The sequence below is a fragment of the Centropristis striata genome, chromosome 7, assembly GCF_030273125.1.
Source record: "Centropristis striata isolate RG_2023a ecotype Rhode Island chromosome 7, C.striata_1.0, whole genome shotgun sequence".
Classification (NCBI taxonomy): domain Eukaryota; kingdom Metazoa; phylum Chordata; class Actinopteri; order Perciformes; family Serranidae; genus Centropristis; species Centropristis striata.
In genome coordinates, this window is record NC_081523.1 from 14,727,708 (window position 1) to 14,754,812 (window position 27,105).

The 27,105-nt window shown below is 38.6% G+C and overlaps 2 protein-coding genes across 2 annotated transcripts; one reads left to right on the forward strand and one right to left on the reverse strand.

The window, feature by feature from the left end:
* Positions 1–778: 778 nt before the first annotated feature.
* On the forward strand, positions 779–14,947 carry fam219ab (family with sequence similarity 219 member Ab). The gene is made up of 6 exons (XM_059337779.1): positions 779–1,024; positions 2,162–2,261; positions 5,399–5,504; positions 6,184–6,264; positions 6,370–6,424; positions 13,066–14,947. Exons 1-6 carry the CDS (start codon positions 947–949, stop codon positions 13,222–13,224), a joined length of 579 nt encoding a protein of 192 aa, XP_059193762.1. The 5' UTR covers positions 779–946; the 3' UTR covers positions 13,225–14,947.
* A 3,135-nt stretch (positions 14,948–18,082) lies between these two features.
* klf9 (Kruppel like factor 9) lies at positions 18,083–22,043 on the reverse strand. Its single transcript, XM_059338169.1, has 2 exons — positions 20,909–22,043; positions 18,083–18,801 (listed from the first exon to the last, which is right to left on the reverse strand). Exons 1-2 carry the CDS (start codon positions 21,306–21,308, stop codon positions 18,521–18,523), a joined length of 681 nt encoding a protein of 226 aa, XP_059194152.1. The 5' UTR covers positions 21,309–22,043; the 3' UTR covers positions 18,083–18,520.
* Between the last annotated feature and the right edge of the window lie 5,062 nt (positions 22,044–27,105).

The window sequence follows — 27,105 nt, forward strand, 5'->3', positions numbered from 1 at the left end:
TCAGTCAGCTTCATGAGGAGCTACCAGGAATGGTTTTCAGTTAACAGTTGTCAAGAGTTCATTTGTTGAATTCCTTGCCTTCTTAATGAGTTTGACACCATCAAAGCAAAATGTGTCTACTTTAAAGAATATAAAATATTAAACAAATTCTGGTTTGTTTACTACATAATTCCATTTGTGTTCCATCATAGTTCTGATGTCTTTAATACTTTAATTTAATAATCTACAATGTAGAAAATATAATAACAATAACGAAAAAACATTGAATGAGAAGGTGTGTTTAAACTTTTGACTGGTACTGTTTTTGTGTACAAAATATTATATTTACACAGTTGCCCATAAAGTTGGAATGATTTTGTTTTCAGACACATTCCTCTTCTTATTGTGGTTTTTGATTGTGATATGTAGAGATTGATTAATAAACTTTTCTGTAAATAATAAATCACATTGTCACATTCATTTCATGGAAAGAGGTTAAAAAATGTTATTCCAACTTTATGAGCAACCGTGTATTATCAATTGGTCACAAAAAAACCTAAAGTTATACATTTATTTAATTAATAAATTATTCGACAATCTTTGTCTCTGAAATGTATAGGACTGAAGCGGTAAGACAGCATTGTATTTAAATAAAGTGCTTGAGCAAATGTACTGAGTTTCTTTCCACTTTGCTGGGGACCACTTTAGCACTCTTTTAAAGACCCCTTCTGGGTTCCCGGACCCCAGCTTGGGATACCCTACCCGGAAGTGGGTGGTGGAGTCACCGTCACCCAACTGGTCACACCACCGTCGACATACTGCCTGCTGGGATGAAGCTCGCCACCGGAGAACCACAGAGATTGTTACAAATCTGAGATCACTCACAATCTCGGCGATAACTCGTCGAAACGAGCCGTTGCTGATCATTAGTTTCTAGGAAAACGGAGGAAAGAGGCGCGCTGCCAAAATGATGGAAGAAATAGATAGATTTCAAGTGCCGAGTGCCGTTCAAGAGGCGGAGATGCAGGCTGAGATGCAGCCGCTGGTAAGTCACATTTATAGCCTGTTATTATTGGAGATAATCAATCAGTGTTAAGCTTTTGATTTCTAATTTAATACCATAGTTATTCCCGGATGTTTAGTGTATGAGGCCTTCCATTCATACTGTTATGCTCCGGGACCCTGACAGATCCATCACCTGCCATGCGTAATATTGGCTGATGTACCGTTTAGTATTTTCAGCAAGTTTTTTCCTCCACAGTGAAATGTTTAAATGTCAGTGTCAGATAATAAGTGATTTGTGATCAAACAGAGACATTTTGTTTCTGTGTGTAATACAAGCAGCGTCCGGTCTGCTGCGTAGTGAGCAGCATCCGTCATGTCTGGCGAAAACAAGCATCCCATCCCAACGCTGCTGCTGCTGCTGCTGCTACATCCTCAGCATCCATGCAGCAAGTTGCTCCGGATAAACACCGCTTGTCTCGCTTTGACGCGATTACTGATCGGTCTTTAATCGCAAACATGTGCTTGTATGTACCGTTAAAGCGCTATATTTGCATCAAAATCAGTGTGAATGATTTGGCGGTGCGCTCCGTGGCCTGTAGCGGGGCCCTGGGTTACTGCAGCCTGCAGGGCGGCCTCTTCTGCCCACGGTCGGGGCCGCTAGAGAGCCAGACTAGACCCAAAGCAGTCTGACCTGCTGTCTCCAGGCGGTCCCATACCTCCATTCATCCCCGTGCTGCATGTGGCCACTAATTGATCAGTTTTCTTACTTTTGTGAGTTTTTTTTTTTTTTTTAGGAGTGTTTCCCAAGCACCTCAAGGAGTCCCCCCAAAGTGTCCTAGAGCACCCAGAACTAATATAAGGATCACTTTAAGTTAAATATTTAGCATTTACTTAAAATGTGTTCAATTGAGACACTGTAAAAGCAATTTTAATTCATCTTTATAATCTCTACCTTATCAGTTGGAGATTTACATTATCCAGTTCTTGAGAAGTGTGTTTATGTATGTGGAAATATTTTAGAAACAAGCTGTAGAGCTGTCCTCATATTTGATCTATTATGAGCGGCTTAATTCACATTGTCTGGGCATAGTAGCGTATATGCATTACAAACAGATATTAATTATTCATTAATGCCTCAGTAATGCATATTTCTGCTCATCTTTCTGTTTGTCTCCAGGACCCGGCCTCATCCACAGCTTCAGAGGCAGACTCCGACACCAGAGAGGGGGAACCTGTCACTATCAACTACAAGCCCTCACCCCTGCAGATGAAAATAGGTGAGTAGGAGCCACTGTGCTTGTAGGCCAAGCGTCTGCCTCTGGGAATCAGCATATCCTGTAGTCAACAGTGTGTTTAAAGTCCTGGAAAGCTGCTGTTATTTGCAGATGTGGCATCATCTGTAGACGGTGTCGCAGTATTTTATTTCCAAGGATGATGGTATCTGAATAGTGAGGAATCGATTTTCAGAGAACCTTTCTGTTACAAAGCAAACCAAGATTGTGGCTTAATCATCATCCTTTTTCTGCTGTTAAATTATCGGTAAAAGCACTTTATTCATGCATTTTATGGTATCGATATATACTATATATGCGCCTGTCACAAGTTCCTAGAGCCCAGGGTGATGCTCTTAAATTGCCTTTTTTCTGAAGAACAGTCCAATACCCCCAAAAGTATTTAATTTACACCCATATAAAAAGAGGTGAAAAGCAGTACATCTTCACATTTTAGAGGCTGGAACAAAAGGTTTGGCATTTGTGGTTGAATACCACAAATGTGACTACTATCTGAATACACCTTTACTCACCCCTCCCTTTCAAAGCGTGTAGTAAAACTTATGATGACCGTCAGGCAACTTAAAAACAGTAAAGGTCCTCTGCAGAGCCAGTGATTGGTTTGTCGGTTCTAGGCTATTGTAGAAACATGCAGCATGGTAGACTCTGGAAGAGTATAATATGAAGGGCTCATTCTAAACTTATGAAAACATGATTATTGGTTTCAGTTGTTCATACATCAATGAAAATGAATTATGAACATTACACATTCTTGGTGGATTTAGATCGCTAAAATCATTCATTCATTATCCCTGACCACTTATCCGCACTCGGGTCACGGGGGGCTGGAGCCGATCCCAGCTGACATTGGGCGAGAGGCGGAGTACACCCTGGACAGGTTGCCAAGGCAGACACAGACAGACAATCACGCTCTCATTCACTCCTATGGACAATTTAGGGTCACCAATTAAACCTAAGTGCATGTTTTTGGACTGTTGGAGGAAGCCAGAGTAGCCAGAGAGAACCCACGCTGACACTGTGTAGCCCTCCCTTAAATCAGGGTTGCTAATCACGAGTGCCAAGTTCCAGAGCCAGTATATGATTAGTATTGATGACAGAGACAAATGTAAGTTTTTGAAAGTGAACTTATTGCAATGGACTGCAGACAATACAAATATATTGCATGCATTTTATGTTGTGTTAAGGGGGCTGAACAAAATGTGTCTGAGGGCTGCCATTGGCTGGCAGGCAACACTGAACAACTACACACACTAGTCCTTTAAATAATTAATCCATTATCACAGTTGTTATTGATTACTTTCTAATCATTAAGTCAATTATGAGCTAATTGTTTTAGCTCTAATCCATTTTATTGTTTGGCTTATTGTTAGATATCCATGGTGAAAAATATTAGCCTCTCTGGCCTATTTTATGTTTTTTAATTGAAGTCTCTTGTGTTTATGAAAGGCCACAGTCCTTAAAGACTCATTTCAGCACCTTGGGTTGAGTCCAGTGGTGAGCAGCGGCACCTCTCTCCCTTTTTACTGGAATACTTTCTTTGCCAAAGCCTCAAGGAACCAAGAATATTCAAAAGGAGTAAACTGTTACACATCATTCTGCATGTTAAAAGTGTGACCACAATGATGGCTACTGTTGCATTTCCTATTACTCTGCTTAACCTCATTGATTTATCAGCCTTTATATGACATGTAAACACTGCCATCAAATTTCCTGTCTATAAAATGCAATATGGGCAAAAACTCACTTTGCCTTTTTGACCTTGAGAGGGAAATGCTCTTCTCAACATTCAATGGCATTTTAGAGCTCATTCTGGATTTAAAGTGTAATGTTATTAACAGATACAAGACTTTCTAGTATCACCAAATTATTACACTTTAGTACAGCGCTGGCTCAGAGGAGACTAAGAGCATTAATTTAGTTATTTGTCATCTGATCAGTGATGAGAATCAAAAAGGGGAGAAAAAGGGATGAGAGAGCCTTTGATGTCACGTGAGGACTGTGTCCTTTCTGAATATATTGTCTCGGCCTTTGTGGATTTTGTATTGTATTGTATTACATAAATTAAACAACGGCCTCAGCCCCAGCAGCCATAATCATCACTTCCTGGTCAGCTGGCCACTGAAGAAAATCTCTCCGGTAAACAGAAACTGATCCGCCCTGATGTCACGTCTTGTACAGTGCTGCGGAGTCGATAGTTTGTCATTGTTTCTTTCCTTTTTTTAGACATGTCGAATCTACCCAGTTCCCTCGCCTGTTCATAACACTTCCTGATGAGTGTTTAAATTATACTGGCATCACCTTGTAGAATCTGAGCACTATTTAAAGTACATCTGACAACCCGAGTGCTGAACTGGGAAAAAAAGCGCGTTTAAATATGCTTTCCTCTTTTCCTCTCCTCTTTGAGTTGCAAAACCACCTGAATCTTTGGGAGCTGGTCTCATCGGATACAATTAAAGCGATTCTAAATTACTTAAACAGGAACATCTGACTGTACATGTTTTGAATGTTAAAGAATGTTATTCATATCTTACAATTCTGCAATTGTTGTTTTATTTTAGATTGTCAAAGTTTGTTTTATGTCTGCAACAGTGTTATTTGTTCTACTGCCTGTCTTAACCCAGAATGAAATGCAACAGAAAGTTGAGAAATTATATATTTTCTGTCAGTAACGCCCTGGTTTATTTAAGAATCGTATAATAAGCAAATTGCAACATTTAAAGTTGGAATCCAATACACTTTCTGTCAAATTCTGCAAATATCTCCTCACTCCCAGCTAGCTGACCGATCTGTTTGTGTGCAAAAAAGTTCAGTGTTCATACACGGCCGTGACTTTGTAAATGGGAAAATGGACTCAGACTTAGCCACACAATACCATTTTGTTCATGCTTGTGCGTAGGACAGGGAAAAGGTCACAGATTTATAAAGAGAAAGGAAGTTGTAGTTAGAGGGACAGTGAATCTGGCGCTTGCTAACAATGGGACAGGTGTATTTCTTTGGGTGTTCTTTAGTTTTCTTACAAGCAGATGACACTGACCTCAACTATTTGTGAAGTATGCGTGTCATTTAGAGCTAATGTGCTGTGTCTGTTTGTTCCTGTGTGTGTGTGTGTGTTTCCTGTGCAGAGAAACAGAGAGAGCTGGCTAGGAAGGGATCATTGAAGAATGGCAATGTTGTAGGTAGTCCAGTCAACCAGCAGCCCAAGAAGAACAATGTCATGGCCAGAACACGGTAAGTGGCGAGCACTATGGGAGGAAATGAGATGGTGGCTGGTAGTTTTCTATGTGGTTAAAGTCATTAAAATTGATTTTTTTCTTTAGAAATAAACTCAATTTAAGTCCTTATTCTGGTGTAGTAGTATTATACTGTTTTGATTAGCTACCAGTAGCAAACCAAAAGCAGGTTATTTCACTATAATAAGGTCAAAATTAAGTTGTTGTCCAACTCCATACTGTAGCCAAAAAGCAATAAAATCCACTGTAAAGCATATAGGATCTATACAAAATGGCCACTGATTCTGTTCAGTTTGCATCAAAGAGTATGGGTTTGTACTATAGATTATATCTGTAAGATTAGAAACATGTTTTTATGGGCTTCACAAGATGGATTTTATTCCCAAATCCATTATCTCTGTCTGTCAGTGGGGCTGGCAAGAGAATAGTTTTATTGATTTAGGGTTTGTAAGATGTCCGAGTTACAAATGAGACCTCTTTCATGCTTCTGTTGTTACTGTAGTACAGCTGTAATGTCTCATCCAGGCCCGCCTTCCTTTTCTTTCAGCATCTTTGCCCAGTCTTACTCACCTCTTCCTGTTTATGAATCTATTTTTCCTCCTCCAGCTTTTCCTTTCATATTCTGTTACACCCATGTTCTGCTGCTCTGATCATTTCTCTCTGTTCCCTTGCTGCAGGTTGGTAGTGCCCAATAAAGGCTATTCGTCTTTAGACCAGAGCCCAGATGAGAAGCCCCTGGTCGCTCTAGACACAGACAGGTGAACACAGATACATGAACACACCCATGAACACAATTCTTGCCTCACTAATACAGAAATTAAACTAACTAAATTAAGCTAACTTGTGGTTTCTGTTTGTTTCAGTGACGATGATTTTGACATGTCTAGATACTCCTCATCAGGATACTCCTCTGCTGAGGTGAGATACGTGCAAGTGTGTCTTTTTCTTCACCTCTCATTTACTCTCTCATTCACTGCCTCCCTCACCTTCTTACAAACATTTCCCAGGATTGTCAAGAGGCCAAGAGCAGGGCCTTTATAAGCCAGTCTCGAAGCAAACCCATTTATATCCATCCCGCTCATCCATGATAATTCTGTAGGCGCGACGCTCGCTACAAGCACATCATTACATTGCAGACGCACCTGCACACAAATGTGCATGAGACACAAAGCAGAGAAACAAATGAAATGTCATCTGTGGGTGTCTGCTCCTGAAAATCCTGTTTTCAAAACTGCTGCCAATTTAAGTGCAAATCGCAGACATATCGTATTTATTCCCCTGAGGAATCCTCGTGCCCACCCTCAACATCCTTTTTCTGTCTCTGACAAGTCTAGGCTTGTGAATATTTTGCATGTTACACGAGCGAGCCCACAAGTGTTCGAATCTTAATGCCACCATGTTGGTGGAAATATTAAGTTAATATAGAGTCAATGATGTGACCTAGTTAAGCCATTCTCTCTTCTTTCTTAGGCAAATTCAGGCTGAAAACACCAAAATCTAAACAAAATTGCTAAAAACTGTTCTTCCTCGTTGAAAAGTAGGCAAATTACCTTAATCCTGATACAGTTATAATGTATGACCCGTTTTCTTTTTAATAACTAACCTCAACCTTGAGGTCAGATTAACATTTATGTTGCCTGGGTGTGCATCTCTGTCTACTTTTACATGTAATATTGTGTGTTTTCTTTTCTTTTTTTACTGACTAGTTAAATGTAAAGTGTTTAAACAAGTTATGAGAACCGTTGCAAAAGTATGATTGTACTGTAGCTAACCATGCAGGGAATTTTAATTGTTTTTTATGCAGTACAGTGCAGCATATGCAGGTTAGCTACAGTAGACTAGACAGTTAATAGATAAAAAGGTACATTCTGAGATTCTGAGAGAACAAAGACATTGTTTTGCTAAAAAAAAAATCACAGCAGGACATTAGTCATCACATTCATAAAAAAACTCCACCTGATTATCCTTACAGCCATCTGTGAATCAGTTTGCCATGGTTACTACTGTACATCTTAACAATCCTAAGTCACAAACTCAGAACACCCTGAGATTGGTATTTTGTCAGTCGTGGAATGTAACTAAGTACATTTATTCAAGTACTGTTAAGTACAGGTTGAGATTTAACATGAAAAACATGATAAATTCAAAGTGATTTTAACATTAAGTTATAAAAATTAGCCCTAGCTTTACAAAATTAAAGCACTACTTACATACATGCTTCAATACAAATATATTTACAATATACAGTGCTTAAAAAATTTATTAGAAATGTATTAAGAAAACATGAATGTTTTAGAAATCTTTCAAAAGCTTGTCTAAAACTAAAATATTATTGTTATTTATTTGGCAAATAACAAACTGAATTCACCTTTTTATAACCAAATTGAGACTCACTGGTCTAATTTGGATAACAATAATAACTGGAAAATTTCCTCTGGGGAAATTCTGACAGGAACACGGGTTACTGCCGCTGTGTGTACACTGTGATGAGATTCTTCTGAGATTTTAAACAATTAACTAGTAATTTTACTAGTAATGTTATGATACTATATTATATTCAAGGAGCACACCTACAACAAGCATTCCTTCTCAAGCATTTATTTATACAGCAACCTATGCCCTTTCAACGTCAAAATGTGTGTGTGTGAAACATGTGTATCTGGAGGAGTGTGCGTGCTTATGTGCGCATTTGTGTGTGTGTGTGTGTGTGTGTGTAACGAAAATCACATAAAGTTACCTGTGTGTGTGTGTGTGTGTGTATGAAGCATGTGTATCTGGAGGAGTACGCCGCTTACGTGCATGGTGTGTGTGTGTGTGTGAAGCATGTGTATCTGGATGAGTGTGCGCTCATGCACGCATGTGTGTGTGCGTGTATCTGTAATCACATTGAAGGATCAAAGGCGTTGGAGTCAACCAATTAGAGCAGAGCAATCAACAGAATTAACTGCAGCTGTAGAATGTTCGGACACAGTGACAGCAGAGGTGGACAGACTGGAATTTCTGGCCTCGAACAGAAAGCATTTTTGGCAAAACCATAATACCTATCATTGATCCAACTTCACTTTGAGCGTCCTGAGTTCTTCCTGAACAGCTACATATGTTTTTTGTGAAGAAAAACTGTTAAATATGCTTTTCTACAGAAATCTTCCTGCATTTTTAATATGGGGGTCAATGGGGCTGTTGGTGCGAGTTGGACATTTTTTTCTCTCCCTCTACACTCTGGTGATGATGTCACACACTGTGACATGAACATTCCGTGCAATACACACCCATTATAATCTCAGAATTTCTCCAAAAATGATCATGGTCATTGAACAGGGTTTGATAAAAAACTATATGACCTATCTAAACGTGGATTAATACACCAATACACAAGACTTGTGTCTACCTATGAAAATCTCCAATTATTGTTCTTTTTCACTCATTTTCGGCCGTCCCATTCACTTCAATGCAGTTTTTTTCGCGACGTTAGTATTCCGTAGAATACGCAGTAGAGTATTCCGTAGAGAAAAGTAATAGCACACTGATCCCGATCAAACCGCACGTTTTGATATATAATTTGTCCTGCACCTCGAAGAGTTGCAGGACTAGTAGCGGGACGAAATTGTGTCCGGAAGAGGAAGAAGAAAAAAAAAATTCACAGTATAACAATAGTGCTTGGTGCGATTGCCCCGTGGCCCCAACTATATTTTAGCATTAAAATGTTTCCTTTCATTTCAGTTAAAGAGCTTCTACATACTGGTGTATTAACCATTACAGAAACATAAAAAATAATTTGGTAATTAGTAATACTGTTAATTTAGGACACCTGTGACATAAACTGGTGGTCTGATAAATTTGTTAAGCACTGTATATAACAATCTGAGTGAGGTCATTGTGCAAAAAGAGTACTTTTACTTTTGATTCTTTAAGTACAGTTTGATGCTGATAATTTTGTGCCTTTACTTAAGTTTTAAATGCAGAACCTTTACTTGTAGTTGAGTAATTTAGCAGTCTGATATTAGTTATTTTACTGAAGTAAGTGATATAAATACTTTTTCCACCACTGTTGTATATTGTAAAAATCTAAAACGTGTAGAGACAGTTAACGTTTCCAGTCTTTCTGCTAAGCTGTGTTAACCAGCTGCTGAATGTAGCTTCATATTTTTGTTTCAGACATGAGAGGAGGACCAATCTTCTCATCCTACTCTTTACCAGGAAGCAAATAAGCATAGTCCCCAAACTGTCTCTCAACATTTAGCAATGTGTAGCTTTAAAGATGGTACCGTGTGGTGATGAGCAGTAACTGCACTTTGTGCACATTGCAGATTAGAAACAGCATAAAAAAAAAAGATTTATCCACATTCAAAAGTAATGAGAGCTAGTCCACAAGAGCTCATGAGGGGTAATTTCACTGTTTCATGTATTGATGTTGAAAGGGTTTTCTGTTGTTCAGCACAACTCTGTGCTTGCTAGAGAATCATTGTTTTTCTTCATGTAGAGTTTCCCTAATGAAGGTTTGAATGAACACAACGTTAATTAGGCAAATCAAACCTGCATATGAAAACAACACAACAGCCATTATAAACAAAGCAATATCCAATTAAGCATATAAAAATGATGCTGGACAGTATTTACCTAGCGTTTTTAAAAGGGTGGTAATTAAAAATGGTTTTAATGATAATTAAAAATTGAAAATGTACCTAGTCTGCCAAACGAACTCCACACACCACATGCAGATAACCTACTTCAGTTACACTTGTTGTGGAGTAATAGAGTGGCCTAGTAGGTGATGCTCTGTAGCCCGGTACCGGTCTGCAGCCCTTCAGCCTCGTCTGTCTTAGGGATGGGCGTTTGGAAGAAACCTGCCAACTCGATTATCTATAGCGTTAACAATCAATTAATTGATTAATTGCTATGTTTTTATACATACTCCAGTATGCATAAAAATCATGCATACATGGGCAAAATGAAAGATATATATATACAGTACTATGCAAAAGCCTGTTTTGATAAGACGCTTTTATTTTGAAAGGACGAAACGAGACTTCCTGTCAATCGTAAAAACGAAGTCAAATGAAGTGATACTGTAAAGATAACAACAAGGAGATCAATGTTTCATGTTTTAGCGCCCAAAGAGTAATCTTGCATTTTTAAATGTGTTTTATGTTTAAATAAGTTTTGGATAAAATTAAACGCTAGCAAGGTTTGATAAAGTAAGCTAGTTTTGCTCCAATTAATACTCTTGTATTTGTAGTTATCCAACTTAATTCTCAGCTCAGTGGCTTATTCATGTACGGCCGCAGAAGTGAATGCTCGGCCGTGTTTCAGTTCAGTGAGTACCGATAGGCAGTCATAGATAAAATTAAAAAATACACAGATGGGTGGTTGACGTGAACTCAAATTCAAAGTGAAAAAAAGAATAATTCAAAAATATATGTCAAATGATATATAATTATATTCCCTTATATGTGAATAATTCAAAACTGAATGTGTCCATTTCTAATTCTTCACATATTATTCACTTTTTGGTGTGGTAGTCATAAAATGTGTCCACCGGTGCAACACAATAAAGAATGTCATTATTTAATTCAGAGAATGTTGGACAGATAAGATAGATAAGCCAAAGGCATATTAGTTTGTCCCAATTATATTTCCACATCAAACATACCCCCAAAAAATTCAGAATTATGTTATTTATATACTATAAGATGTACACATAGAGACTTCACCCAAATGCCTGGGTTACGTTCATTATAATTGGTATAAAACCCAAGGAATCTTCATTTCATCCTTATAGCTGCATAGTGATGATAACATTATTGTACTATCCCACACTTTTTACATACATTTTTCATTAAAATACCTTTTCCACTCACAATTCAATTTGTTGCACCACAGGACATTCCGTTGCACCATTGGACAACAGAGTACTAGTATGCCCATGTCGTGTACAAAGTCAAATTAATTATCAAACATTGTCAAATTTACTTTCTGCGTCTCTCTCTCAGGAAGTTCTCTTTCCTCTCAGGATCTTCATTCAGCCTCTCCCTAAACTTCCTAGACCTTTCCTTGGTGGTCATCTCAGCCTCTCACTTTCAACATGGAAATCAAACTAGCTTTAACAAAACAGGGAAGGAAGGTTTGAGTTGTGTTGTCCTCAAATTCTGAGGTTAAGAGAAAATGCAAAAAAGCTACTTAAATTAGTCATTAAAAGTTGCTCTCGTTAAGGTTGAGGAAGTTTGCACCCATCCATGATCTGATGTCAGCCAGACAATCAAGCAATGGCTGGACTGAGCCTGCCCATCAACATTAAGAGGCAGATATAGCTGGACATCTTCTGCAAAGCAGTGGAAGGAGATGTTATGTTTGACTAGGATGTCCCCTAGGGGTAAAATATATAATAGGAAGAGGATGGGACCTAGTATAGAGCCCTGAGGGACCCCACAGGTGAGGGGGGCAACAGAGGAGAAGAAATCCCCAAGCAGGACAGAGAAGCTCCCGTCAGCCAGGTAGGACGGGCCATCCAAATGCGGCCGTCCATTAACCTCCATTCATTTTTTAGACTCGGATTATATCTCTTTTGCATATTTAAACTAATTTTTCAATAAAACTTGTAATACAAAAAATGTTTGTTTACATGTTTGCTTTCACTATGTTAATTTTCATTATGATAGGAGTAAAGGAAAAAAATAAGTGAAACTGACTTCATGTTGTACTATAGGACAGTGCGTTTCACCAGTGGACATTTTCGAAATCAATGCTAGTTTGCGGCCTAGCTATATGAGAGACATTCTTCATCCTGAGTAACAGTGTTAAGGTATACATTATTTTCAATTATCAATCAATGTAAATTGATAAAAATATTCAGATGAATACTTAAACTGCGTTGTACCAAAGGACTACCTTAAGACGACCAGTTCCAACACTGCACGGAAATAGTAATATTATGAAAATATTTGAGACAGAACTGATCTTGTGTGCAGTCCACCTGCTCCAGAGATGTCTTCTGTCCTTCCTGATTGTGGAAGGACCCCTCTCAGTAATGGGGTTGTCACATTAATGCCTGTTTTATATCTACATAATGGCGTTGCTCCAGGAGGACACCAGTTTTGCGGACAAAATGTAATGTGTCATAATAACTCTACATAGGGACCTTAACACTTATATCCTCTAGATTCATTAAGTAAACACTCGTATGACATGCATTCAAGTATTTTAATGTATTTAGATTAATTTTTCATTAAATTACAGTTGTTTTAAGATAAGTAATGCTACCTAGTACAGTTGCACCGGTGGACAAATGTCATGTTCAAAACAGAATATTTGCATAGTTGAAGAACGATACTCATTGTTTGCAGATGGATTAGATGTAGAAGAATGAACTGCATATTAAAACATTAATTTTAATGAAATATTAAAAAATGTTAGTAATATTTGTCACTGGGAACACAAAAATTGAGCGTCACGTCAACCACCCAGATCTATTGAAAATTCCAAGTGATCGACCAAATTCTTAACGACCATTAATCGATCATCAATTATTCCCATCCCTACTCTGTCTATCACTTCTTCTCCAGCAAATCAATCAGGATCTGAACATCCAGCTGCTGAAAGATGGCTACCGCCTAGACGAGATCCCGGACGACGAGGACCTGGATCTGATCCCGCCCAAATCCGTCAACCCCACCTGCATGTGCTGCCAGGCGACCTCCTCCACCACCTGTCAAATACAGTAACCCCCACCCCTCTGACCTTTAACCCCTTCCCATTTCCACACAATATAACCCCCAATCTTCATCTGCTGTGAGTTTACTTCGCCGCCACAGTGGTGACAGTGAAGCATTGGTAGAGTATTGTAATGACAGTTAAGTGCTATGATGATAATGACAATGAGAAATAATCAAATTAACATATAGAGTATTTGGTATAAATCTAGGAGAAGGAAGGCAATTGAAAAATATTCGATATGTATTTAAATATGAGTAAAAGTGTTGGTTTCCTCCTATGGTAGGACGTGCACTTGCGTTTGAGAGCCCTTCTCCTGGTGATGTAACATAACACACTGATATTAGTGGACAGAAAACAGAATTGATGCTATAAAGTGAACTCCATTTTTCTGAAAAATAAGAAACATCATAACTGCTGACTCAACTGTTCTGCTTACCTTACAGAATTCTGGGTTGCATTTTCTAGTTTTTTTTTATTAGTTAGTTTTTATTTAATTGCTTACTTTTTTTAAGCCTGGGGGATAAGTATGATTGTATGTGGAGATATATTTTAGAAGTGTGGACTGCGGTCTTGGTATCCCTAAAAAGAGGATGTCTGTCCCCGTATTCATTGTACTGTACAGGGTTGTAATGTAGCACAGGCCAGGTCATTGCACTCATTCACACCACCCTCAACACATTTGCTTTCTTTGCCCTACTGGCTTGAGATGTTTCAGTACAGAGTTTAGGGATGAATGTATGAACACGAATGGCTGAGGAACAAACTGCATGAAGAGCACTGGACTGAATAACTGAATGGTAAATAATAAGGAAGTAGCTTGTTGCACATTTGATTTTTGCCCTTGTGCAATCACATGCTACTGTTGTGGCACTAGCTTGACTTGTATTATTTTGAATTTGCACATTTTTTATTGTTATTTTTGGGCCACATCTGTGTACTCTTTCCTGCATAGCAGTGACAGTGTCTTATCTGAAATGAACTGTGTCAAAAGGGAAGATTACATATCGTTGCAACAACACATGATGCTCACATGATGTCATCAAGGCCAAAGGGACGGTGGGGGGCCTTTAGATAGATTTTTCAGCACACACTGCTGTGTTAACCCCCCCAGTATATCTTTTCTCGATCACTGGACACGCCTTCCTACCCATTTCTGTTTTCACACCACAGATTATCAGGTGAGCACACAGGTCCAGACAGCAGAAAGATCAACCTTTTCTCATCTTTCACACAATGCACACAAACAAACACACAAAAACACACACACACACACACACACACACACACACACACACACACACACACACACTCACAGAGTAAGATGGCATCTGTTTTGTCTCTTTTGACTAATGGGTTGGAAATTGTTTTGTAATTGGAGCATCAAGGATCATTGACTTGGAGCACTAATATCTTTCATTTATGACATTCTCCCTCCCTTAAATCAGTTGATAATTTTCAATTAGAGTATGCCTTAAGTACAGAGAAGTTTAAAAGATGTGTCTATTTATTACCATCTTCATCATTTAGTTTATTTGAATAGCATTTGCTGTCTATGAAGTTGTGGTTTTTCTTTTCTTTTTACATAGACACGGGTGATAATTGTTTTTCTTTGGTTTTCCTTTTTTTAAAATAATTTTCTTGTAATGTAAACACTTCCATTACAGTATTTAACAATGTTATTGTTATGTGCGGTGTATGAAAACAATAAATAAACACAAAGCTAATGGAGCACTTCCTGTTTCACTTCACTATTCTTGTTGTTACACCTTCTTTGCACTACCCTAAAATCAAAAATACATATTTTTCCTCTTGTGAGTTGCAGAGTGTTGAAAACCTGCAGCAACCAGCAATGTCTCTTTCCAGAAATCACCCCGTTACTCAAGATAATCCACAGACCTTGTTGAAATTGAAAAACTCACTCAGTCAAGTTCTGGGCCTTGTGCTACGAAGCAGGATTTTGAACTCCGCTTAAAAAACAAGCGTCGTTTGTTTGTCGTCTTGCTGACAGACTCGCCAAAACATACCGATTTTTTACACATCTGCATCATGGTGTAGTTATGTCGGCATCCATTTGCTTCATCTATTGCAATACAATCACGGAAAATTAGTTATTTCGGGTACAAACTGGTATTAGCAACAATCAGCACATCCCTGATTGCCCTGAACTCCACACAGGAAACAAGCATTTTAAAAGTTTTTTGCGTGTTGTCTAGCAGACAGACCTGACAAAGCATGAATACAAACTTACACTTCGGCATCGTGTTTTTAGTCATTTCGGCATACTGATACGTTTACTGCAGCTAAGCAAAAGTCAGTTTATTTCGTGTACATACCGCTTAGGGAGCTACCAACGGCCTGAGTATCCATGCAGACGCAATTCCTTGAGAAGGTGATTACTGACGAAAAGTAACGTTATTGGTGGCAGTGTTAAATGCTAAATCACCAGGGTTTCTCGTGCTAAATCGGCCAGGAGGTGCAGGCTGCAGCTGACAGGTAAGAACACAGGTGTGAGCTTAGAGTTTGCGGAAACGGTGTTGCTATGTAACTGTTGTTATACGACCCGTGCAGGCCAGAGAAATGAGGAGTCAGCAGGTAATCAATCAATCAATAAAATAGGTTTATCAAAAAGTATTAATCATCACGACACGACCACGAGGGGACATTCAGACTACCTATAATTGTGCAAAACAAATATCAGGCTGATTGGACCAGCAGTTTGAGATGGGCTGGATAGTGACACTTAAAGCCTACATTTTTCAAGTGAAAGGATGGGCAGGCTACCAGAACCAGAAGATATTAAATGGGCCCAGAGGCTTAATCATTAAAGACCATAGTATTGATAAGCTCAGACAATACTGATTATTTTATTTGTACTTTTTTATGTTTTGGTGTAATATTAGTTTTTGTGTATTTTATAATCAGTACGTCAGTGCTTTCGGTAGTTATTTAGTAGTCATTGGGTTCTGTAAATGCATTGTGGCAACAGTACAATGCCTTGACATTAAAAAGAAAGTGTGCTTTTAAATATTTAAATATTTTTCAAAGCAAGTACTCCAGTTCTGTAACTCAAGTTAAAAAAAAATGACTGAGAAAAAATATACATGGTCGCCCTTAACAAAAAAAATATTTTGTTCTCAGACACAATCCTCTGTTAATTGTGGTTTAATTTTCATTGTGATATATTTGGAATAGGTTGAATAATACACTTTTGAGAAGATATACATTTTATCTGTCAAGAATTAATCACATTATCACAATCATTTCATGGAAATAGGTAAAAAAAATATTTTATTCCAACTTTATGAGCGCCCATATAAATACTTTCTTTTTATTAGGAGGTGAGCTGTTCTCTTAATTTATAAAAGCTGTGAAGTACAGTGTGTGATGTGGGACAGAAATAATGAGCAAATGTTTAGAAAGAAAAATATTTTTTAATGTTAAAACTTTTGAGCAGTAATTATAACACAGCTATGTATATTGCGATAACATGGGATCTGCAATGACAGTCCCTGATTACAGTACAGTAGCATCAGAAGTATAAGGGCTTCAACCTGAAAGGCACCAACATCTAATCACAGTTGTCATAATGCCAGAAAAGAAAAAAAAAACAGCATTTCACTTTACAAATGTTTGTGTCCTACGAGCTTAACGACACCTAACTTCACACTGTAGCTGGACGTTTCAATGCATTATGTGGCAAGTATAAAAGGGAAAAATCATGACATCAACAGGTTTCTGGCTCCTTTAGTGGACAAATAAGACCTCTCATCCCATTAGTAATATTATAAAAGATTAGCACACATGAAAAAAATACACTGTACCAACAAATACATACAAACATGCTACATGATGGAATTAATTGATTCACAATAAAAACTAATTAGCAGAGCCTGCCTCAGAATGATACAACAGAAAATAAAAAATAAAAAAGTTTATGACTTTCTGTCAGAAAATAGAAAATAAAAAGTTTATGACTTTCTGTTGTGGGAAATGTTGTGCTTCCGTGTCACCACCAGGGGGTGCAATATGGACTGAAATGACCATGCATCACATTATTCCCTGATAAAATGCAGTCCAGATACAGAGTAAACAAAAGTTAGTTTCAATGTACAGCAACTGGCACTGTTGGCATAAGAGACAGTCATTGATATTCAAAGTATTATTGAATAACAACATAAAGAACTGGACAATGTTTATTCAGGTAGCATTTACCTAAGGTTGAAAATGTAGAAATTCCTCTCTGCTACAAAAGGCACAGATGTCCTTGTTTAAAAGCTTCAACTAAACATGAGTCATTCTGGTTTTTACATCCAAAAGTGTTCCGACTGTAAGTGAAAAAAGGAACTATTTACCCTGTTGTGTTTACCCCTGCACTATTGATATAATTCAAGCCTGAAAAAGCAACTGAAGTGTATTTTCCCATGAGGTTTGTTCTCGCATCATGGTCAATTATTTGCAACTTTTATCATGATGTGACATTTAAGTTGCAACAGAGGAAACAAACTGTACAAACTATACCTATAAGCTCACAATATATACCTCATTTACTAAGTCCAAAGCCAAATATAAGAAATTAAATACCCAAGCTCTGTGATTCTGTATATAATAGCTTTGTCTTATTACTCTCTAGTAACACTTAACTACAGTATACTGAATACATCATCCATCTGAAAGTTAATCTGTTTCATCTATTTACATGATAACACTGCTATGCTGTACATTTGCATTGTTGTCCTGGTCTGGGGAGTAACTGTACAAGTCTGAGTGTATATGTCAAACAATAATATTTACTAAAGGGATATTTCCAAAACGTCTTCATCCAGGAGGAATATCTCAGTAATGATTTGTTTTCCTGTTCTTGTCTTCAACTGCTAATTAAGTTTCTGGCGGAAAGTGAAGACATGTAGTGTTAATGAAAACTATATATTTACGTATATGAATGCCTATCATATTGCAGATTCTTCCAGGAAAGCACACACTTCACAAAGAAAAATAATTACAAATTGTAAAACAACTGGAACCTGGGAGGCCCTAAATAACCCTTAATAAATACAGATCACTTCAGAGAATAAGAAGGGCCTAGTTCTAGTTAGATTATAGTCCAGTTCAAATATATATTTAAGTTTGCTGCACAAAGTAACATGCATAGAAAACCTTTTGAATAGTGGTCTGCCTGCTTGATTTGATTGATTTGACAGGGCTTGTTTAAAGGTGAACACACCACACATATAGGTGTGTTTGCTTTTGCCTGTGTATCTAATGCATGTACCTTTTTGCATATATGTACAACAGTGTGGGTGTGTCTCACACCCCAACAGGGCTTTGGTCTCCAGAGTCAGATGAGGACAAGGACACGGAGCAGCGGCGTCTCTTGGCTGCACTGGAACCCTGAAGCATGCTGGGATGGAAGCCTGCGTGTCGCCGGGCATGTTTAGTCAGGTGGTCGCTCCTGATGAAGCACTTGTCACACAGTGGACAGTTGAAGCGCTTCTCGCCGGTGTGTGTGCGGTAGTGGCGCGTCAGCTCGTCTGATCTGGAGAACTTCTTACCACAGTCTGTCCAGGTGCATTCAAAGGGCCGCTCACCTGAGGAAACACACACAACGTATGGATTACTACAATTATAGGACTTCCCTTTTCCTGCGTTTATTTAAAGGAATATTCCACCTGCAATTTGAATAATACTAAGTCACCCCATTTTACCTTGATTCCTTTGAAGAAAACTATACTCCATGGTGAACTAAAAATCCAAAAATGGAGAAAATCCTTGATGACTTGAAGTCAAAGGGGGACCGAACTTAACAGCAAAACTGTATCAAAACATCCATTTTGAACTGAAGTATAATCCGTGTCTCATTTATCCAGTTGTATGCTCACTTATTCCCAAACATATGCATTTTCCTTAAAATCTTACTATTTAAAACCCTTCTGCATAAACCATCTAACACATTTGCAGGCGTGCTTCTCGTCCAGACTTGCACAGATGAGTAGCACGCTTGCACAAGACACATCTTAAGGGTTTTACATCATATAGTTTAAATTTAGGATGCATGTGTTTGGAAAGTACTGACATATAACTGGATAAATAAGACTGGGATTATGCTGCACGAGTTTTATGTAGTTTGCTGTTGTTAAATTCAACTTCATCTGTTTTTCTGAGTCTTTTTTCACCATGGAGGCATGCATAACAACAATTCTTCAAGAATTTCAGGTCACACAGGGTGAGTAACTGATTTACAAATAATGGTTTGTGGAGTGAAATTATACTTAAATAAACTCAAACCTTGGTGCCGTATGTGTAGCAATAATAATTATTCCGAATTAATCTTTATTTCCCCTTTAAATGTTAATGAATTGTATTTAAAGTATGTTTTACAAGCAAATTCAATGCATATTTTGTAAAGTATGTTTACTTTAAAAAAATTAATTAAATTCTGAATCATGTCATCAGTTCTAAAATATGTATGTTTTCTGATCTGATAAAAAGAGCCTGAAAAAAACCCATTAAGGTAACTTTTGTAAGTGGCAGCCTAATATACTGCCTTTTTAGCCTTTATCCTAACCTAACTCTGTTTCCCATTTTAATTCAAAGCCATCATTTTGATTCTCAGTCATGGAAAATGGGAGGGCGGGTAATAAATTAAAAAAGACCACACAGATCCATAACAAATCATGTGCAAAGAGGAGGAGAAAGAACAGCCATAAAAAATAGTGGGGTTTTTTTATTTCTCAAAAGTTGGGAAGGTCTGAATAAACAACATTTTCTCGGAACAATAACAGAACATATTGATTTAGAAATAGTGAGTCATGATAAGAGCCTCTCAGAAAAGAAAAAAACAACAACTATGGCTGCCCCCACCTCCCCCTCCAACATGTGCTCCATTCAACCACATGTCTGCCCTTGTTTACAACCCGACATGAGGGGGAGTGGAGGAGGATGACGTATGAGGAAACGGTGGTGCAGGGAGGGCTATCTCCGGACAAGAACATGAGGGGGCAACGGTGTCGCAGTGACCTGCATGTGAATCATAAGCCAAGGTGTAGACATTTATTGCACACTACTCGTGATAGTGCTGCATATAAACCCAACAACAGATACATCATCCATATCAGTGATAATCATTATATATAATATTTGCATAGGAGCATGTGTCAAGATGACTTATCACTCCTTAAACAATCTGCCGTGCATCACAAATATGGGCGGCGGCACGCGGTGTTCCCAACTCGCATTTTGGATGCGTGTCAACAGCACATTAAAGTCCACCCCCCTACTCTATCTCACACAAGCCTCCCCTCCCCTCTCAGCCCGCTATGGGCCGGGCAGTCACACCCCCAACAGGGGCAAATACATGGGACCACCTTTCCTATAATCTGTTATTCATTTGCAGGAACATGTGGTGTCTCACTTACACGCCTCATGTCACATTACACACACACAACACGGACTTTATATCATTAGACATCACATGTTTAAATGTCAAATCTTTCCTAATGTATAATAACATCATTATTTTTGTTGTTTTCTGCACACTTGGCGTACTATAAATAGCCAATAAGAGTTAAAACAGTGATGTCAACATGCGTCTAAAACAAAAAAAAATTGACGCCAAAGTGACGCAGGGCGGTTTCGCTGTCGTCAACAGAATCGAGCATGTTAGTTTCGTTCCTCCAGCAGAGAGAGTCCACTTACCGGTATGGACCCTTAGGTGGGCTTTCAGGTGGGACGACTTGCCGTACATCTTCCCACAGCCAGTAAAGGGACAGCAGTGTCTTTTCTCAGGGGATTCCTGTCTCGCCACGACCGTCGTCTTCTTGTTCCGGGACTGTTTGGCTGCCCCTGAGCCCCGGCTGTCCCCGGCGTTCAACCGGCAACTCCCCCGCTCCACCTTCTCCTGTGCGCCGGCGTCGATGCCCCCGAGACATCTGCTCTCTGCGGGGCTGATGGCGTTCGGGTTGCATTTGTTCAAGTCCAATAAAATCATTGCCACCATCAGTAAAGTCCTGTTCTCCTGGGTCTCTTTCAACATGTCCTCTGTCCGCCCCGTTGGTCGACTGGGGTCACAGTCTGCAGAGACAACCACCTCTGACATCACTACAGCAGATCCGGGTGGAAAAAAGAAACAATGTATATACAGTAGCAATATATAGGCGACTCAAGAGCAATTCTGCAGTGTCGATAGGGTTTAATAAAGTAATAAGTCCGCAGTCCTCCCAGAAAACATGTGGTTAAGCATCCACACGTGTCGTCTTCAATGTGACTATTCCGCAAAGGCTGCGTTTTCTTGTTGAGCTTGCAGGGCGGATAAATAAACACCCCCACAGGAAAGGTAGCACTTTGAATCCTCTTCCCCACTGCTTCTCCCTCTAGTTCCCTTTTTTCTAAACTCTGGATCAACAAAACACACCGTTTACCGTCTGAGCTATTGTGTCTGCTTTTATTCCGCCCTTCTGTGCTCTCCCACACATGCGTCAACTTGTCCTATTTTACTGAGAGCGGCACTTCTCTCAACTCCAAGAAACAATTTCGCGGAATCCCACGGTGTCATCACAACGCGGGGCTCTGATTGGCTGAGAGGAAACATGACTCGGTTTTTGGAATTGTCCATTCACGTGAGTGAGTGATGGAACTCTGGATCAATCACAGGCTGGGATTGAGGGAAAGAGGGCGGGACAACTCTGATGTTGCTTTCATGTAGTTCAGGTGAATGGGAAATATGATTGTCGTTGTCCAAAAATGATTTTATAGTCAGCTAAAATGGCTAATTACGTCCAAACGGTAATACATATCTATAACACTGATAAAATGTATTTGGAAATATTTCATTATTTAATTGGAATTGTATCGACAATTACGATTGAACAAATCAATTGAATTTATGCAACAACGATTTAAAAAAATATATTTACTGAGAACATTTTTCCTATTCATTCCCCAATATTAAGTCAAAGAAAAAATGTTTCTCGAGTCATTAAAAATTCTCGTCAGCGGACCCATTGTGCCATTTTCTACCGCACACAATTCATATTTAAGAAATGTCGTGAAGAGGCCCTTGAATGCAACATCACGAAGGGGTTGCTGAGGACACAATCTCATTATGGCACGCCCCCAAGCCCACATGCTGGAGAGACCTGTTTATTAAGATCATTTATTTGACAAGTACATATTTATTATATTTGTAAAACAACTTGCTGGGGCATGGATTAGCGACTTTACATTTCCAAATAAACGAAAATGCTACTTAATTTCTGTATAGTTTGAGTAATTTTTAAACATATATGTATTTATTTTTGCTATTTCTTTTTATATTCCCACAATTTTATGTGCATTGTTTTATTTGTTTTACATTTAGTTCTCTTTATATTTCCACATTTTTAATGTAATTATTTATTATTTTATGAATTTATTACTTTATACTTACACATTTATTTTCTTATACTTTTAAAGATTTATTATTTTATTTATGGCACTCCTATGACTCCATAGGGCAATGCACCGGCCACCACAATAACTTTTTCCATGAGGAAAAATTAGATGCGCTGCAACATCACATAACATGCCACACCAACTATAAGACATATTGTTGCTTTACATGTAGAGACTGCCGTTCAATGTTTGGCTGATATGTTTCTTTAGAAGCCAGTGGTCACTGGTGTTGCTGGATGTCCCGCCTACTGCTGCAGGACTATTTGCTCTGCCATTATCAATCAGTGAAGGTCAAACCATGTAAGCAGTTTAACGCAGAGGCTTATAATAGTGCAGCTACTACACAATCCCATCTGTGTATATGGTATCTGTACTTTGACAAAGGTTATCTGCAGTCCACAAGTTTATAGTGACCTATAGTACTGGCATCAGGACATTGTCAGGTTTATTGTTAGGCAACCAAACTGTTTTGTAAAATAATAATGAAGCAGAAGTTGATTATACCTGTTTGTTTGGAGACAAAGGAACTGTGTGGAAAGGTTAATGACAGATGATCCTTGGGTAGCATCCACTTATTAGCAGCTGCACTGGCATCAGACCAGAGCTGGCAGATAAGCATTAAGAGGATGACACAGAAATGTGTGTCATAAAAAAGAGATATACATGTTTTATTTTGTTTTGTAATCCAACCCAGCCACTGTGATACATCATGTCATAGCTGTGGACAGGTCTCACTTTGTGTACCAGTTTTTACAACCACGGTCTGATCCTAAATTAGTGCAGTCCTCAAATGGCCTCAAAGCTAAACACTTGAACTATTCACTGCCAGTGTGAACTGAATGAGATCAGGTCACTTTGTGAGTGTATAATAGAGTTTTTGTTTGTTTTGAAAACTCAAGAAGAGAAACAGATGAGAACATTTAATGTAGTATTAGATTAGTTGTATAACCGTGTAAGAATCAGCTGGTATTCTATTCAAAAACTTCCCCTCCATGACTCTCACAAAGACACTGTCAAATTGTTTTTGTGTGAAGCTGCCCAAGTATACAGTCTGAAAGTGTCAATTTAATGCTAAAATAAGAGACATGCATCCAATCAAGTTGCACTCTGTAAGATAACGTTTGTGCAGGTTGGCACCAGTTGTTAAAATGGCATTACATTTGGTGCATATTTAGGACTCAGAAGCCAAACTTTCAGACTTGGGACTTGATTACAATGACTTGAAAGTTACTTGTGACTTGCAAATCAGTGACATGGTCATAAAGCATATAACAGACTATGATACAATGCTCTATTATGCATGAAATGTTACACAGTTTGATCACAGTTGGGGTGGAGAGTGTGACATAATGATTTTATTAATGCTGTGTCTGCTTTGAATAAATGAACATGTTTACAAGTTACATATTTGAATTTGTATATTTGTCTGTTTTTGTTAAACAGTTAGAAAGGGTTACAGCCTTTCTTCTATTCAAGATTTCTACAGTTAAGTGGCACATCAAAATATCTTCATGGATGTGATTTCCACAGATCCACAGATACAGGACTTCTGCCATGACTTTATGACACTTTTTGTGATGTGAGTCATCCCAGCATACTGTGTTTTTTCATCTTGCTAAGTCAGCATTCCCGCTCATTTTATTAGAGATGTCCTTTCAACAAGTCTGCAGTTTCCTCTGTTCCCCAGCACTTTCAGTCTGGGTCGACTTCTGCATTCTCTCTCAGGGTTTTATAGTGGAGTCTGGTGTCAGCACCAACAAACAGTATGCTGGTCATATCCTGCTTCAGTCTACAGTCTGTGTTGAGTAGGACCTTATTTGACTTAAAGCAGACAGCGTACTGCCATGAAAGTGTCAAGCCATAAACACACTGTCCCTTCTATACAGTTACAAGAAGCAAATGTGTGCTCATAATAACTTATATCCTTATATGGGGGATATGACCACATAAATAGATACTGTAGATTAACTCTAATGGTGTAGTTGCATGTGTTGTAATGCATTATCACAGCCTTAATGCATTATAAAATGAAGATTTATAGGTTTGGTGTGTTATTGGTGTTTTATGGGGCATACTAATAACTAATCTATTCCAGAGACAGTTTTGTTTTGTTGTCAAGGCATACTTTTCCAGAGTTGAAGACACTCAGTAACAAGTGTAACAAGAAGCTGGGGTGGGGGTTGGGCTGTTCTTTCACTGCCATGGGTGGTTCATTCATGGGTAAAGTTCCTAGAAAATCCCACTGAGTTTTGGGGTTGCTGGGATTGAGCAATGCTGTCTCTGAATAAACAAAGCGACTTAGACAAAGTAATGAATCCCACTCAGAGGTGTTTTCCTGCACTATAGTGTCCTCATATGCCTCTGTGCTCATGCTACATGCATTTTAAACAATGTGGAAGTTACAATGTAGCAGCATTTCACAACAGGCAGAGAGAAGTGCCACGCCTCTCTTATACAACTGCAAAAACACGCACTTAAGTAAATACTGTCTGCAGTGAACCAGTGACTCATTGCCTAAAAACATAATTAGTGAGCCCTTAATTGACTTAATGTCCAACGCTCACACGATATGAGAAACAAGAGGAACAGTTCAAGAAGACTGCAGGAGTTAAACCACACAAAGTCCCATATAAACACTGCAGGAACTTTTCGCCCTTTTCCCCCCCAGCACGTAACATAACCCCGCCTCCACTGTTGCTCGCGCCGTTGGCAGAACATCCAAATTTCCAGGAAAAAATTCTGGTTAAAAAAAGGGCGACTTGGCCAGACGCGCGTAGCCTGTAGCAGTCCTGCGGCTCCTCCTTCAGCGGAGAGCTGTAAACATTCCCTGGAAGAGGAGGCGCTTCTGCTGCTGCTCTCGCTCCCCGCTTCCCTTCTCACAAAAGTGCGACAGTTCAAGAGTGCAACGGCGCATCTGGGTCATGTTGATGAGTTGCCATGATATGGTGATTGTGTCAAAGCTGAAGTTGTTTTTGAGTGCTGTAACAGAGAGAAGTAGGAGGCACGTGCAGTACAGAATGTTCCCGAGTATCAACTGACGCACCACCGATGACCTGCCCCCTTATATCTGAAAACCACCAGCACCAACCTCACAGGCGGACGGACTGGAAGTCCCAGTCTAGCGGCCTCCTCTGCCAGAGCAGAGAGGAGCAGGAGACAGTGCTCCACTATGTGAATGGAGTCACTAAACAGAAAAGGCAATAGAATCAATTACATAACAATAAATCACAGACAAGGTATGCAAAGGTGGAAAGTAACATTTACTCACTACAGTTCATTTAACTGTCAGCAACACTGTAGTAGGGCTGTGCATCTTCACTGGTCTCAAGATTAAATTCGATTACAATTATCTAGTCCACGATTCAATTCCCAGATGCATCTCGATGCGTTACATCCTCAATTTTTTAAATATTACAACACATGGTTACTTTTTCATCATTAAATACTACTGGTCTTATAAATGTGGGTTCACTTTTTATTATTCAAAGTGCTTTAAAAAATGTATAGCTGGCATTTGGAGTCAAGTTGTAACTTCTAAGAAATTCCTACTGCTCTAAGGACATTCCTGATGACCAAAATTTCTGTAAACCAAAATTAATAGTATAGGCCTAGCCTACTACCCACATTATCTGTCTGATTATGGAATATCGTTTATGGATCGTCACTGCATCAATGCAGAATCATCCACATCTGGATTGCGATGCATCAATTATACAATTATTTTCAACACCCCTACACTGTTACTTTACACCTGCACCATGCACACGGCCAGCTCATGCAATATAATGCATGCATTATACAAATTAAATTAGTTCTAGAAGCAATGCGATTAACATGCTGCACACATGTAAAGGGATCAATAATAATACTCCAATAATATAATGCAGGTTTAGGTATGTTATATAATGTTATAATATTCAGAGTGTTCTGTACGTACTTTTGATACTTAAAAAGTGTATTATACTTTTACTTCTGTAGAGGTTATGGTTTTGTGTACGTCTTCCACCGCGGCATGCAATGATGGTGTAAAATGATGATGCAAATAATTAAAACTTTTACTTAAGTTAGGGATATGTGTACATCTTACACCACTGCATGCAAGGATGGTGCAATTGAAAAAAAAACAAACAATAAACAATTCAAATCTTTTCCGTTTTGATGAGATAATTGTCAGAAACAAGTGGCTTCAACTGATATTTTTTTGTCCAAATGTGGCGCTGTAATACACTGCATTATGTTAGAAGTGATGCCAAACATTTTGATACACCCGTCAAAACAAGAATATCTTAATCACTACAATAGGAACAAAAATGTTAATATTGTAAGCTACAAATGAGCCATTAACTAAAGTGGTATTGCATTGATTGTAGTATCATACAGGTGGTATGGGTGCAGGTGGTAATGTTACTGTATCCATAAAGCTTGATGGAACAAACACATAATAGGGTAAATAGAGAAGTGGT

What these genes read in the sequence shown, in the direction of transcription:
- fam219ab (XM_059337779.1), top strand. Translation starts at nt 947, where the DNA reads ATGATGGAAGAAATAGATAGATTTCAAGTGCCGAGTGCCGTTCAAGAG. An exon ending in AGGCTGAGATGCAGCCGCTG is followed by an intron (nt 1,025 to 2,161) that starts GTAAGTCACATT and finishes GTTTGTCTCCAG; the next exon opens with GACCCGGCCTCATCCACAGC. An exon ending in AATGTCATGGCCAGAACACG is followed by an intron (nt 5,505 to 6,183) that starts GTAAGTGGCGAG and finishes CCCTTGCTGCAG; the next exon opens with GTTGGTAGTGCCCAATAAAG.
- klf9 (XM_059338169.1), bottom strand. Translation starts at nt 21,308, where the DNA reads ATGTCAGAGGTGGTTGTCTCTGCAGACTGTGACCCCAGTCGACCAACG. An exon ending in CCACCTAAGGGTCCATACCG is followed by an intron (nt 18,802 to 20,908) that starts GTAAGTGGACTC and finishes GTGTTTCCTCAG; the next exon opens with GTGAGCGGCCCTTTGAATGC.